Genomic DNA, 16,170 nt, shown 5'->3' on the forward strand with positions numbered 1-16,170 from the left:
CATTTGGCAATGATCTAAAAATAAACGCCATAGAAAACACACGAAATTGTGCATACCCGACTTAAACTTAAAAATATATTTATCTGTTTCTATAAGACACAATTTTAGCTATCATATAAGATATAATTCATCGACATAGTTGTTGGACTAAATAAAATGTAATTTCTACCAATAAGATCGCTCGTACTTAAAATGCGCAAAACATGCGAGTACGGAGTTGATCCTAACATGGCGGCTTCCAGGTGTTCACACGTGTGCTGATTGGCGTAGATCTGTCAGTGGAGACCTGTCATATTTATGTAAACAAATGGACACTTCATTGATTGGTTGTCTGTACTGTAGAACCCTTCGTTTGCCCGATTAGTAAACAGACAATCGTGGTGTTATGTAAATGTACTCAATGTAACTCAAATGAATAAAAGTTTAAAATATTTTCTTAGATTAAATTGAAGCAGAGACCGTACGCAATAAGTGATCTCTAAATAAAAAAGATCAACACCAGAAAAATTTAATTTCGATTTGCCGAACCAGGGATTATGTTTGTCATGAATTTTCAGAGATTCAAAACTCTATAAACGTGATCCCTTCAAGTTGGAGTACGGCTTATAAAACAACTCAGAATCTGCTAGATCGAAGTGTTTTTTAAAGTTTGTGAATGTTATATGGTAGCCAAGATATCCAGTACAGTCTAGCATTATTCTGAATGTCTGCTTACCAATTAAGGACAATTTCCTTGCCCGAATGTAGTTTGCATATTTTGATTTGTATTGTATTTAATTGTCTTTTCCCCTTGGGATTAGTGATGACACATGACATTCACTCTCACTTTCTGCAGTAGATTCATTGTATACGACTCTCATGTATACATCTTTTATCACCTATATTTTTATTAGCAATTTGCTTAAAGTTTAGAAATAAGCACAATTTGATAAAAACCTGCCTTTGCTTTTTTCAATTAAGGTGTTTGTCCTTAAATACATACACGTAGGCCTATTTGTGTTTTGTGTCAACTATGTTTGCTGTGTGTGAAATTTGCTGTTCAAAGAGAAAGAATCACTTACTACTGTTGACTAGATGAAAAGCTAGACACACCAGCTATTTCTGACAAGGAGATAATATCACACTGCACTTACTAACTACTGCTGAAAAGAAGACTATTTAACACTGCACTTACTAACTACTGCTGAATAGAAGACTATTTAACACTGCACTTAATAACTACTGCTGAACAGAAGACTATTAAACAGTTCACTTAATTACTACTGCTGACTTGGGGATTATTTTACACTGCACTTACTAAATACTGCTAACTAGGGACATAAACAATCTATACTCACTAACTAATGCTGACTTTGACATAAAACCTTACATTCACTACTGATGACTAAGACATAGCAAAACCAATACTCCAGCAATAGAAACTAACACTTTTAGTCCATTTGTCCCTATTATAATGATAACATATAGCAAAACCCATTCAAAGGGCACATTTTTACTAGTCCTTACGATACCTTAACTATTGGGCGGTTTGGACGTAAAAACTATATTAACTAACTACAGCTGACTAGGACATGAAAATCTGAACTAACCAGAACATAACAATATATACTAGCTGACTAGAACACAAACCTTTGCTCACTAACTACTGCTGACCAGAACAAAAATATTACACTCGCCAACTACTGACGACTAGGACCTACAATCACATGCTTCTGCAGAATATGGAAAACACTCCCAACTGACTAGGTAGGGATTCAGCCCCAATTCTGCAGAAAATGTCAGTAAAAAGTCCAACCTCATATTGTTATATTAATATTGTTATATGTAACTGTGGTGATGGCTTATAGTCCTTTTACTTCAAAATTGTACCGATGAAATGCAAAATAGATATAAATCCCAAAACAATAATTGGTCTTAAATGACATGAAAGTTATTTGTTTTTCCATACCAACTTGTCACCATAATCTCAGACATTGTCATGAAGTTGAGAAAAAGTTGTTCAACAAACTATCATGTAATTGTGGTGTTTCAATGCATGTTGTTACAATGGGGTCTTCGCAATAAACATAAGAGCTATAGGCCACTTCGGAACATAGGGGTAGTCTCAAAACGTCTATTCTGAAATATTTTCATTGTCACTGTCACCGTTACTGTCAACTGAAATAATGATTTGACTGACAGTTGCATGATCTAAACCATCTCTTTTACAATATAAAGCTTTAACTCCGGTCCCAACTTTGTCAGTGCACCCTCTCCGACTAGCAATAATCATGAACGTGAAATACCAAGGTTTTCTTTCAAATCAGCTGTGAATTTCATCATGCACCAAATTGTAATGATACATTGAGCTCGTTCTATTTATTTTATTATTTGCATTTGAAATAAGCCGAATAGCAATACCAAGAACACCACTAACATTGCTTTGATACTATTTTACAGATTCTCATTTTATATTCTGTTTAATTACTACAGACAGATACGCTTCTGATTAAGACTTTTCATTTGAGTGGATTTTAATACAGAAAAGACAGTAGTGGGTTGGCCTAAGGGGCTAACGCACAAGAATTTCATGTGCGAATGTAGGGCTGTTCAATTTACAGTGCAGACCCCCTTGAAATAACATGCATTAAAACACCGACAATTACGTGAGAGTTTGTTAAAGGACCTTTTCCCTAATTCATGAAAATATCTGAAATTATAGTGACGACTTGGTATGGACAAATAAACAACTTTCATGCCATGTAAGACGAATTGTTGCTTTTGGATTAATATCAGTTTTGCATTTCATCGGTACGATATTGCAGCAAACGGACTATAGTCGACATGTCTTCTCTGATAACATGAGCATGGCCTATGAAGGGGAAGAGGCTTTAATGCTTAGTTTAACATTAAATGCCCTGTCAAAATAATATGTCAAAATACCTCTGAAATTAGGCAAATGGGACTTTTGTAATATCCCAATTTTGAACAAAATTGCAATTTTTCCCGAGTTTGATAGGTTACAAATCAGATGAAATGTGAATCAGACACTGTGATACACATGAATGTACTGCTGTGTGAGTCATGTATTAAACTGTGAATCAGACACTGTGATACACATGAATGTACTGCTGTGTGAGTCATGTATTAAACTGTGAATCAGACAGTGATACACATGAATGTACTGCTGTGTGAGTCATTTATTAAACTGTGAATCAGACACTGTGATACAGATGAATGTACTGCTGTGTGAGTCATGTATTAAACTGTGAATCAGACACTGTGATACACATGAATGTACTGCTGTGTGAGTCATGTATTAAACTGTGAATCAGACACAGTGATACACATGAATGTACTGCTGTGTGAGTCATGTATTAAACTGTGAATCAGACACTGTATTAAACTGTTCCTCTAGTTTAGTTTAACTGCACTAAAGGTATTCTCACTATCACACAATCCTTGTACATGTATGTCCTGCTGTGTGAGACATGTATTAAACTGTGCCACTAGTTTAGTTTAACTGCTCTATAGGTATTCTCACTAGCACACAATCCTTGTACATATATGTCCTGCTGTGTGAGACATGTATTAAACTGTGCCACTAGTTTAGTTTAACTTCACTATAGGTATTCTCACTAGCACACAATCATTGTACATGTATGTCCTGCTGTGTGAGTCATGTATTAAACTGTGCCACTAGTTTAGTTTAACTACACTATAGGTATTCTCACTAGCACACAATCCTTGTACATATATGTCCTGCTGTGTGAGACATGTATTAAACTGTGCCACTAGTTTAGTTTAACTACAATATAGGTATTCTCACTAGCACACAATCCTTGTACATGTATGTCCTGCTGTGTGAGTCATGTATTAAACTGTGCCACTAGTTTAGTTTAACTACACTATAGGTATTCTCATTACCACACAATCCTTGTACATGTATGTCCTGCTGTGTGAGTCATGTATTAAACTGTGCCACTAGTTTAGAATAACTACACTATAGGTATTCTCATTACCACACAATCATTGTACGTATATATGTCCTGCTGTGTGAGTCATGTATTAAACTGTGCCACTAGTTTAGAATAACTACACTATAGGTATTCTCATTACCACACAATCATTGTACATGTATGTCCTGCTGTGTGAGTCATGTATTAAACTGTGCCACTAGTTTAGTTTAACTACACTATAGGTATTCTCATTACCACACAATCCTTGTACATGTATGTCCTGCTGTGTGAGTCATGTATTAAACTGTGCCACTAGTTTAGTTTAACTACACTATAGGTATTCTCATTACCACACAATCCTTGTACATGTATGTCCTGCTGTGTGAGACATGTATTAAACTGTGCCACTAGTTTAGTTTAACTACACTATAGGTATTCTCATTACCACACAATCATTGTACATGTATGTCCTGCTGTGTGAGTCATGTATTAAACTGTGCCACTAGTTTAGTTTAACTACACTATAGGTATTCTCATTAACACACAATCCTTGTACGTGTATGTCCTGCTGTGTGAGACATGTATTAAACTGTGCCACTAGTTTAGTTTAACTACACTATAGGTATTCTCATTACCACACAATCATTGTACATGTATGTCCTGCTGTGTGAGACATGTACTAAACTGTGCCACTAGTTTAGTTTAACTGCACTATAGGTATTCTCATTAACACACAATCCTTGTACGTGTATGTCCTGCTGTGTGAGACATGTATTAAACTGTGCCACTAGTTTAGTTTAACTGCACTATAGGTATTCTCATTAACACACAATCCTTGTACATGAATGTACTGCTGTGTGAGACATGTATTAAACTGTGCCACTAGTTTAGTTTAACTACACTAGAGGTATTCTCACTAGCACACAATCCTTGTACATATATGTCCTGCTGTGTGATACATGTATTAAACTGTGCCACTAGTTTAGTTTAACTACACTATAGGTATTCTCACTAGCACACAATCCTTGTACATATATGTCCTGCTGTGTGAGACATGTATTAAACTGTGAATCAGACACTGTGATACACATGAATGTACTGCTGTGTGAGTCATGTATTAAACTGTGAATCAGACACTGTGATACACATGAATGTACTGCTGTGTGAGTCATGTATTAAACTGTGAATCAGACACTGTGATACACATGTATGTCCTGCTGTGTGAGTCATGTATTAAACTGTGCCACTAGTTTAGTTTAACTGCACTATAGGTATTCTCATTAACACACAATCCTTGTAAATGTATGTACTGCTGTGTGAATCATGTATTAGACTGTGCCACTAGTTTAGTTTAACTACACTATAGGTATTCTCATTACCACACAATCCTTGTACATGTATGTACTGCTGTGTGAATCATGTATTAAACTGTGCCACTAGTTTAGTTTAACTACACTATAGGTATTCTCATTACCACACAATCCTTGTACATGTATGTACTGCTGTGTGAATCATGTATTAAACTGTGCCACTAGTTTAGTTTAACTACACTAAAGATATTCTCATTACCACACAATCCTTGTACATGTATGTCCTGCTGTGTGAGTCATGTATTAGACTGTGCCACTAGTTTAGTTTAACTACACTATAGGTATTCTCATTACCACACAATCCTTGTACATGTATGCACTGCTGTGTGAATCCTGTATTAAACTGTGCCACTAGTTTAGTTTAACTGCACTATAGGTATTCTCATTACCACACAATCCTTGTACATATATGTCCTGCTGTGTGAGACATGTATTAAACTGTGCCACTAGTTTAGTTTAACTGCACTATAGGTATTCTCACAATCATTGTACGTGTATGCTCGGAATTCTTGGGCAATCATATTGCAAGTAGACTACACACTTTGAAGTGAACATTTATTGTCATTACTATTCGGGCTCGCAGACTTGACTTTCTCCTGATACAGGACGGTGATATATTATTTCTTAATTTTTTTGAATATAATGTCCAGTTGTATCTGCAATTCACAACATCAGTTGCCTCTATATTATATATTGTCACCATGGCAACGGGATAATACTTCTGTCTGTCGCATGTAGCAGGTGATTGCGACCGTGTGGTGCAACCTTGCCAGTAATCAATGGATGTGTCTTGGTCACCTGGTTTCGCATTTCTTGCCGTTGTGCAATGACAACATGATTCTCTGTTGTCGTGGATTGTTTCAGAACTTGTGTCAGATTGTACATATCAAGACAGGTATGATCTATTTTGGATACTTATAGTTAGTATTCAACCCCCAGTCGACACGTGTGGAAAGTCACGGTGCTCTGACGATGTCTAATGTGGAATGAGAGTCGGAAACCTTTCTTGGCTCACTGCCAGTAAGACTGAATACTTGTTTTGGGACATCTGGTGGAATTGCAAATAGATAATATTGGATGTGTTTCCTAGGATCTATATCTGCTTAGACGACATGATAGATAATACAGATACACTGTATGTTGAATAACATCAATGTGTAAATTACTATATCTGTTCAGGTAGTCAATATGAGCACCAGTCCTTTGACAAATGCATTTTACAATGTTTTTTTTCGTGTCTGTGTGTATGTCTGTCACAGGACAACCAATACGTTGAATAACTATTGCTGTGTTGAAATATGTTGTTGCAAACAAATTTGGAAGTTTCAGTTCATGATAACACACACACACACACACACACACACACACACACACACACACACAGAAATGGGCATGTTTGTCATTAAGTATTATATCAAAGGATTCCCAAGATATTAATTAACTATTGATTGTGGTTAAAATATGTTGCTTGCAAAACAAATTTAGAAAAATTCAATACATGATAAGAGCAGGTACTTAGACGTGTGATGTCAGGAATATGAAAAATTCTTTATGATCATTTATTTATTGGTTGAATAAATAATTTTTTGACAGTTATGATTGATGATGAAAACTCAACAGATTGTCATCACTACAACAGGGCTCCAGACAACTTTGGCCTTTGATTATTTACACCATCATATAGCTGGAATATTGCTGCATGTGGCATTAAACAACAAATAAAAATCCTTATCTCCTTATCACAAATGCACCTTTCCTTTGGTCCAACTCTCAAGCTATGTATTTGTCTATTTCAAAGAAGATTTCTATTTGAGATAGATACGTATTCTGATGTCATTGATATCTCGAATCTGAATCTGTCACAAAATGAACCTTTGTCCCCAAGTGGTGTATAATCACTCAGGATGAAAGATATGGAAGGCCATGATATGATACTTATCTTGATGAACTGATCATGATATGATATGTATCTTCAGTGCGGTAGCCAGCCGGGTGGGCAGGGGGGGCAGTTGCCCCCCCTGGATTTTTTTTTATAGAAAACAGTTTTATTTGAATCAAGTTGGGGACAAGTGATACTTGTACAAATATTTGCTCCCCCTGTAAAAAAAGTTAACTACGGCCTTGATTTTGATACACCGGTAATGATATGATACGTATCTTGATACATTGGCCATGGTATGATATGTATCTTGATACATTGGCCATGGTATTATAAGCATCTTGATACACTGGTCATGATACAATAAGTATCTTGATACACCAGTCATGATATGATACGTATCTTGATACATTGGCCATGGTATTATAAGCATCTTGATACACTGGTCATGATACAATAAGTATATTGATACACCAGTCATGATACAATGCATATCTTGATACACTGATCATAATATGATACATATCTTGATACACTGGTCATGATATGATACATATCTTGATACACTGGTCATGATATGATACGTATCTTGATACACCAGTCATGATATGATACGTATCTTGATACATTGGCCATGGTATTATAAGCATCTTGATACACTGGTCATGATACAATAAGTGTATTGATACACCAGTCATGATATGATACGTATCTTGATACATTGGCCATGGTATTATAAGCATCTTGATACACTGTTCATGATACAATAAGTGTATTGATACACCAGTCATGATATGATACGTATCTTGATACATTGGCCATGGTATTATAAGAATCTTGATACACTGGTCATGATAGAATAAGTATCTTGATACACTGGTCATGATACAATGCATATCTTGATACACTGATCATAATATGATACATATCTTGATACACTGGTCATGATATGATACGTATCTTGATACACTGGTCATTAAATCATACATATCTTGATACACCAGTCATGATATGATACGTAGCTTGATACACCAGTCATGATATGATACATATCTTGATACACTGGTCATTAAATCATAAGTATCTTGATATGCTGGTCATGATATGATACGTATCTTGATATGCTGGTCATGATATGATACGTAGCTTGAAACACTGATCATGATATGATACGTATCTTGATACACCGGTCATGACATATGTATCTTGATACACTGGTCATGATATGATACGTATCTTGATACACTGGTCATGATATGATACATATCTTGATACACCGGTCATTAAATCATACATATCTGGATACGCTGGTCATGATATGATACATATCTTGATATGCTGGTCATGATATGATACGTAGCTTGATACACTGAACATGATATGATACTATCTTGATACACTGATCATTAGATACACTGATTTTGCTAAGATATATAACTCAAAAAGCTAATCACGATACAATATGTATCTTGATACACTGATCATGATAAGAGACGTATCTCGATACGCCAAATTAACCACACATATGACCTGAAATACTCCTATATTTCAGATGAGTGAAAATATGGCTAAAAACTGTCTTTCTTTATACGTGTTCTGATTCACATAACGGTAACAGGGAAGTCAAAATGATTTTAAACAGCTGATATAGGATGAGGACAGCCGTTCAATTATAAGATAACACAGTTTTATGACTTTGGTGTATATTTTTCAGTCTTGACCTGTTCTTGAAATATTTTATTTGTGTTTACGGTCTCATTCATGTTTCAGTGTCTCCATGCGTCGAGGATGCCCGGGTGTGTCATGGTGATGTGTGGCCTGCCTGCCAGTGGGAAGACAACTCTGGTGTCTCAGTTTGCAACCTCCGTGTCAGAAGAGTTCCGCTGTCATGTGGTGGACTATGACAAACTCATGCCGCCACACACAGAGAAACAGCTGATAGACCACAGCGCTCAGGTTCAAGATGTTTCCCTGTGGAAGAAGTACCGAGAAGGAATTATTTGTTGTGTGGACAGACTGTTGGACACAATGAAGGCTCCCCACCCCGATAGTGAACAGGACAAGCAGGCAGACACACATCACAGAGACACACACCACACAGGCACAGACACATATCACACAGGCACAGACACATATCACACAGGCACAGAAACACATCAAGCAGATGCACATCACACAGGCACAGACACATATCACACAGGCACAGACACACATCACACAGACACACAACATGTCGTAATTCCTCAGTCACATGTTGAGGCATCAACACTGTTAGATGATTCAACAGAGCCAACAAGCCAGGATTCCAATCGGCCAGGAGCAAGTGGGACATTGTGGCGCCAGTTTATAACCAGTCTTGGACTAGAACTAGACACCAAAAGTGGTCTCTACACTGGAATGGTGGTTGTTATTGATGACAATATGTACTACAGAAGTATGAGATATGACTATTATCAACTGGCCAGAAAATGTGAGTTTTTGTTTCAGTGGTCAAACGTAAATTTGTCATATATAAACATCTCAGGCTGTCAGCATAAACCACGAAATTTACGATCTTTCAACAAAATAATATTCTAAAAAGAGCCCACTATTTCCGCTTATTATGTCAAATACGGTAGTCTCTTCATGTTACAAAACTGTATATCACTGATGTCCAATAAAAAGAGAGTTGTTTTCTGCGGCTTGGGAGACATCTTCCCGAGGCAAGAGAGTTAACTGACTTTAAAAGTCCAGTTTCCACCCTTGCCAAACTAGACTGGATACTGGGCTCGATCGTAGCGCCACCGGTGGCTATTACCAGTTATGTACCCTTCTAAGCCTCTCCTATGGACCAATCAGATTCCAACTCTCGTATCACTTGCGTTAGCTTCACACAAAATGGTTGCACCCGGTCAGGATGATCTGATCGATATCAAGATCTATATTGTGATAAAACGGGTCTTACATCGCGAAATGCATCAAATCACGTGAGCACCTTGATTAAAAACATGAAAGGATTTGGAAAATATCTGCTGACAACGAATTGGCGATGCACATGCTTTGCAAATCCTGCAGTCAACCGAAATCTGCACGACCGTTTACGAACCGGATTTCAATTTCGGTGCGCGATTTTGATTGGACTATGAATTGACTCGTTAGTCCAGCCAAAATGTGACTCCATTATACCTGCCTAGTTCGGCAAGGGTGGAAACTGGACTTTTATAGTCCGTTAACTCTCTTGCCTTGGGAAGATGCTTGGGAGAGTGTATGAGTCATGTCATAGCATGTCAACTTCTTGCAGGATAAGTAGGTCGTAAACGTTAATCACTTTTTTTAAACCCACATTCACAGGTTTGGTGCTGACAGACCAACCATTCTAATCTGCTTTGAATGTATGACAGTGGATACAAAAGCTAATGAAGTATTGATAAAGACTGATCCTTTCTCTAAGTTCATGGAACACTTTTGTATTTTTCATGGCAGACGGTCTTGGATTCTGTGAAGTGCATGTTGATTGTCCATCTGACATGGCTGTGGCCAGGAACAAGCAGAGAACCCTGGGAAGGGTGGAGGACAATGTCATTGTAACCATGGCAACAAAAATGGAAGTTCCTGATAGTGCAGCCTTCCACTGGGAAAAGTATTCTTTATCGATCACACACGACACAAGGAATGGTTGGTAAGTGGGCAGGAAATATTGAGTGATTTGCCAGTCTCTAGCAACTTCCATATTTTTCTGTGGGCCACCCATGCTCTGTGTGACTTTGATGTTTGAGAGTGCCAAGTTTCATCAACCAACAGTAAAACTTTTCTTGCGATCATCAGCTAAACAATTTTTGTTTTTGAAACTTATCCTATCTCACACTGTTTGTTTCTTCCTCAATCCTTGTGTGGAAACCTATTCTTATTTATCATAATATGATATATGATTTCCAAAGGTGCAGTCAACCATATGTATGAACTCTTTCTTCAAATGGGCCAATGGTCTGAAACTTAATGATTAAAACTAATTCTGTGGAAACGGTCCCTAGAACTAGATTCCAGCTCCAAAACACAACACACCCAAACACATCCCAGCTGTCTCCATGACAACCATCGTTGTCCTGACACTAAGAAGTGTAGCAGATGCAAAGATTTGTCAATGGATGACTTTTCTCCAAAAGTGCACATACAGGACATCCTTGTCACATTACCCAGGGATGAGAATCTTCCATGAATTTCCGCAAATTTTAGTGACCACAAATTTGTTAAAATTTGATGGCTTCCCCCATAAAAACGCCCCCATTTTATGGACCATGCTCATCTGCAAAGATGTTACAGCTGAATAGGAAAATATCCATTCTCTAGTCCGAAAGGGGCGGTCGGGTAGCCTAGTGGTTAAAGCGCTCGCTCGTCACGCCGAAGACCCGGGTTCGATTCCCGACATGGGTACAATGTGTGAAGCCCATTTCTGGTGTCCCCCCAGCCTTGATATTGCTGAAATATTGCTAAAAGCGGCGTAAAACCATACTCACTCACTCACTCTAGTCCGAAATCCTAGTATGTAGTATGAGTCAGACTGGATGTGTAGAACAGTGTTAGAATTAAAGTGGTTCCAGGGGCCCTTGAGGTGTCCTCCTATAGTATTTGAACTGTTGACATTTGGGCTATGACAAGGACCCCATGTCTGTCGTGCTTGATTTCAAACACAAACAAATATAAGGTTACCAGTATTCTGAATATGAAGCATGAGACAACATAACACTATCGTGCATGTGGCTGTTTGTACATTGTGTTTGTGCCCTGTGTGCCAAGTCAAACTAACACTCAGCGATGTTAGGATCGTCCCTAACATGCATGGTGCATTCTTTTCACAAATACATCTCTGCGCTTCTTCAACACATCATGTGTCCACCAGTAGTGTGGGATGACTTGAATATGTATCCAGTGTTCACCAGACACCAAAAACCTGCATATTTGGCAGAGTTTTGAAAATACGCAATTTAATAACCTTATTGCATCATGGGGTGTTGTAGTGAAGGCTGCCTGCATTACCTAAACTGTATTTTTTTTGTTTAAACATATTTTATCCAACTGTGCACTTTCTCTCCGAGGTTCATAAACTGTATGAAGATGTAACAATACAATCATGCTTTCTCTTTCGTGTATTTTACTCCTGAACATAATGGCAGGCCCCTCCCAATAACTGAGTCCTGTATATTGCTCAAGTCTGTCCTTCCAACCAGTTGTAGGATGCGGAGTCTGATGAAGGCAGCCATGTTGGATCCTGTCCAGGCTGTTGTGGAGGATGTGGCAGGAAAGGAGGAGAGTCGCCGCCGTTGCTCGGAAAACGTCATACACCAAACTGATCAAATACTCCGCAAACTGCTGGCAATTCGTATGAAGTCAGCTAAAGGTAAGGGAAAGGAATCTCGTACAACAATAGCCTAATTTGTAATCATTTTGCCTTAACAGTTACAGTTTGCTGAGGCAGTTCGGTGACTATTTGAATATCATTACATGATTTTGGCAAAATAAATTCTTCAAATAGAAAGTCATACTTTTACATCAGTATCTTTGTCTAGCTCCAAACCCAGCCTTTCCAGTATTTCAGTCATCCACATCTGCAGGCCACAGGCCTTGAATACAGTGGTCGTGAAAAATGAGTATATTTGATTTAGGCATGAAATGTCAAATTTTGGCTTTGAAATTGGCATTTCTCTTTTGGGGTTTGTCAAACATTTAATTATCTTCAGAATTGGACATTTTGGAGAAATAATTGGTGGAGGCTTCTTGCCTACCCTGAAGAAAACTGTCAAGTCATGTCAACATGTTTGAATAGAAATAGGATTGTTGCATTTTTTGAGTACTTGAAAAAGAAAATGTTGCCTTGAAAAGTCCTTAAAAAGTTCTTGAATTTCTTGGGCCCATGGGCAGTGGGGTAGTCTGTTGGTTAAAGCATTTGCTCATCACAACAAGGATCCGCATTCAATTCCCCACATGGGTACAAAGTGTGAAGCCCATATTTGGTGTTCCCATTCGTATGTTGCTGGTATATTGCTAAAGCAGAGTAAAACCATATTCACTGGCTCACACACACACACACACACACACACACACACCACCACACACACGCACACATGCTTTATGAGTGCAATATTCTTGAACACGACGTTGAGGGGATGAAACAAGGACTGGTCAGCTCGGAGTCTGAGAAGGGTATCCATGTTAAACTTCGGCATGATATCTCAGTGGAACTCACAAGAGTGGATTGATGCGACCCCATTAAGTCATGAAGTATATTTCAAAATCAAACTAAATTTTCATGTGTTTTTCTGTTACAGAGGCGCAGTTGTCAAAAGCAAATTTAAGAAGTTTGTCTACAAAACTAATAGAAGTGAAGTCCGCCTTATTGGCTGAGATGAGGTCAGGGCATATTACTGTTGCCGTGGAATCCCAGGATGCATCAAAGGATGAAGAAAGTGAACTCTTTCAGTTTGTGAAAAAACTATTTGAGTCAAGACTAGCCCCAACAAGTTGACAGGGGATGATGTAATATTTTGTATTGTTTCAAGCACTACTGTGATAAACATATAACAATAGAGTCATTCCTTTATTTAGATTAAATGTGGAGGTGTGGGAGTCCCACATTTTCAGATTGTAAAATGTGTTTGTATTTTTGTCCTCATGTTTGGTTTTGGTTTGGTTTGTAGTTTAACGCCGCAGTCAGCAATATTCCAGCTATATGACGGCGGTCTGGAAATAATCGAGTCTGGACCAGACAATCCAGTGATTAATATCATGAGCATCGATCCACGCAATTGGGATCGATGACACGCATCAACCAAGTCAGCGAGCCTGACCACCCGATCCCGTTAGTCGCCTTTTACGACAAACATAGTCACCTTTCACGGTAAGCATGGGTTGCTGAAGACCTATTCGAACACGGAATCTTCACGGGTGTTGTCCTCATGTAACACAGCTAATACACAAACATACACTGCGCCGTCAGCTCCTCTCCTCTGATGTCTTGATGGTGGCATGCCTGCTGGATACAAGTTGCTTGGTTTGTTGGTTTTGTGTTTTACGCCACACTCAGCAATATTCCAGCTATATGACGGCTGTAAATAATCGAGTCTGGACCAGACAATCCAGTGATTGATATCAAGAGCATCGATCCACGCAATTGGTATCGATGACATGCATCAACCAAGTCAGCGAGCCTGACCACCTGATCCCGTTATTCGCCTCTTACAATATGCCCACCTGTGAAACTGTTTAAAAACCTTTCCCACACGACATCACAGGGCTTGTAAAAATGCAGACAATTTTGCCATGTTATAGAAGGATTAATTTTTAATCTCTGAAAGGAGTGTAATTATATTGTAATATCTCTTGTGTACATAATCCTCCTTTGGAATATGTTTTGAGGTGATTTACAAATTGAAATGCAAAGATGAACCAAGAAATCAGTTTGTACAGAACTAAATTGTTAGAATTCGTAAATGAATATTAAAAACAATATTGAATCTCAGTTTTAAGTTTACAATTAAAAAAAGTAATACAAAGGGTCTATGGAGTGGAATATGTAAGAGGCTTGGAAGCTGGAAGTATTTATCAGATATGTATTTCCATCCAAGTTGGACACAAGTTAGGTCATAAAATGCCTCGAATTGCTCTCGTGTCACACTTATATAAGTACAGCCAGCCTTCTAGAAACCGTTCCCATCACAAAACCTCTCGAACAAGCTATTTTGGGCTTGTCAACAACTAAGGGGGGTAACTCCATATCAGAATTCTTTTCACAATCTGGCCAGTGCAGCACTCAATATTTTACGAGCGTTTCAGACATTTGTAGCCACTAACGATTCCTACATATACACTTTATCTCTACTGAGACAACAAATTACAGGTCTGCAAACAAGCACAGGTGGCATAGTGGTACAAGGTACTGTCAGGGTCAGCTTCTCATGGGTTGAAATTGTCAGATTGCTCTGAATGTGATCTTTAGTCTGTCAGCACACAGGAACTTCTTGTTGTACACAAGAATTTAAGATATCAGTTTTCATAAGCCATGTATCCCCATAGGACTATGGGTGTGTAGTCTGTCATACAGACCCTGAAACAAATATATCCAATACAACCCATGCAAGTCTATAATATTTAGCAAGTCTAGATTACTGTAGTATGTGAAAATGAAGAGTCTCTGGGCTCCTTTTTATTATTTTGTCATAATCTAACAACAGTTTTTATCCGTAAAATATGTTCAAATCAGAGACTAGATGTTAGTTTAATGGCTGTGCAGCGTTGTCTCTTAGGTAGGCCATGATCCGATGATCGTGGGTTCAAATCCCAGATTCACCCGACTATGAGTCTCGGTTTATCTATCTAGGGCCTCACTACAGATAAGAGCACATGCAAGTATCATGATACGTATCGGATCGTGAGCAAGGTATCGTGATACACTTTGGAACACACAGTTGGTGTATCGTCCCAGCCCTAATACTCGCTCGCTCACTCACTCACTCACTCACTCACTCAGAGTACCACAGGAACTGCAAGCTGTATGTCAACTCTATATCCCCGTGGTGATGCCGGGTTAGAATTGGCGCCTTGCGACCTGTGCTGGTCGTAAGAGGTGACATAATGGATCAGGTGGCTTGAAGCCATATCACTAACACACATAACCCAATATGAATATTTATAATATATGTGCAGCTACAAATCAGAGTAAGCACCTACTCGTAAAGATCCGGGGTAGAATAGGTCTTCAGGAACCCATGCTTGTCGTAAAAGGTGACTATGATTGTCGTAAAAGGCGACTACCGGGATTGGGTGGTCATGCTCGCTGACTTGGTTGATGCATGTCATCAATCCAAATTGCGTGAATCGATGTTCATGATGTCAATCACTGGATTGTCTGGTCCACACTCGATTATTTTACAGACTGCCGTCATACAGCTGGAATATTGCTGAGTGCGGCTTTAAACAACAAACCAACCAACCATAGTAAGCACCATACTAG

At 38.4% G+C, this 16,170-nt stretch overlaps 1 protein-coding gene across 4 annotated transcripts; it reads left to right on the plus strand.

The window, feature by feature from the left end:
- The first annotated feature begins 167 nt into the window (after window positions 1–167).
- Window positions 168–13,811, plus strand: LOC124139376 (L-seryl-tRNA(Sec) kinase-like). 4 transcript variants are annotated; one of them, XM_046506403.2, is made up of 5 exons: window positions 168–299; window positions 8,958–9,657; window positions 10,650–10,845; window positions 12,392–12,561; window positions 13,490–13,811. In XM_046506403.2, the coding sequence occupies exons 2-5, from the start codon at window positions 8,976–8,978 to the stop codon at window positions 13,684–13,686; spliced, it is 1,245 nt and encodes a 414-aa protein (XP_046362359.2). In that variant the 5' UTR covers window positions 168–299; window positions 8,958–8,975; the 3' UTR covers window positions 13,687–13,811. The 4 variants fall into 4 exon arrangements, with proteins under 4 accessions (XP_046362359.2, XP_046362362.2, XP_046362360.2 ...); XM_046506406.2 differs by having other exon boundaries at window positions 212–274; XM_046506404.2 differs by lacking the exon at window positions 168–299 and adding an exon at window positions 4,111–6,203.
- Window positions 13,812–16,170: the final 2,359 nt, after the last annotated feature.

This window comes from Haliotis rufescens, unplaced genomic scaffold, assembly GCF_023055435.1.
Source record: "Haliotis rufescens isolate VD_foot unplaced genomic scaffold, xgHalRufe1.0.p SCAF_27, whole genome shotgun sequence".
In the NCBI taxonomy this organism is placed as follows: domain Eukaryota; kingdom Metazoa; phylum Mollusca; class Gastropoda; order Lepetellida; family Haliotidae; genus Haliotis; species Haliotis rufescens.

Coding starts and splice junctions, on each gene's coding strand:
- LOC124139376 (XM_048402590.1), top strand. CDS start 8,949: ATGTTTCAGTGTCTCCATGCGTCGAGGATGCCCGGGTGTGTCATGGTG. Junction 10,846..12,391: donor CACGACACAAGGAATGGTTG/GTAAGTGGGCAG, acceptor CCTTCCAACCAG/TTGTAGGATGCGGAGTCTGA. Junction 12,562..13,489: donor TCGTATGAAGTCAGCTAAAG/GTAAGGGAAAGG, acceptor TTTCTGTTACAG/AGGCGCAGTTGTCAAAAGCA.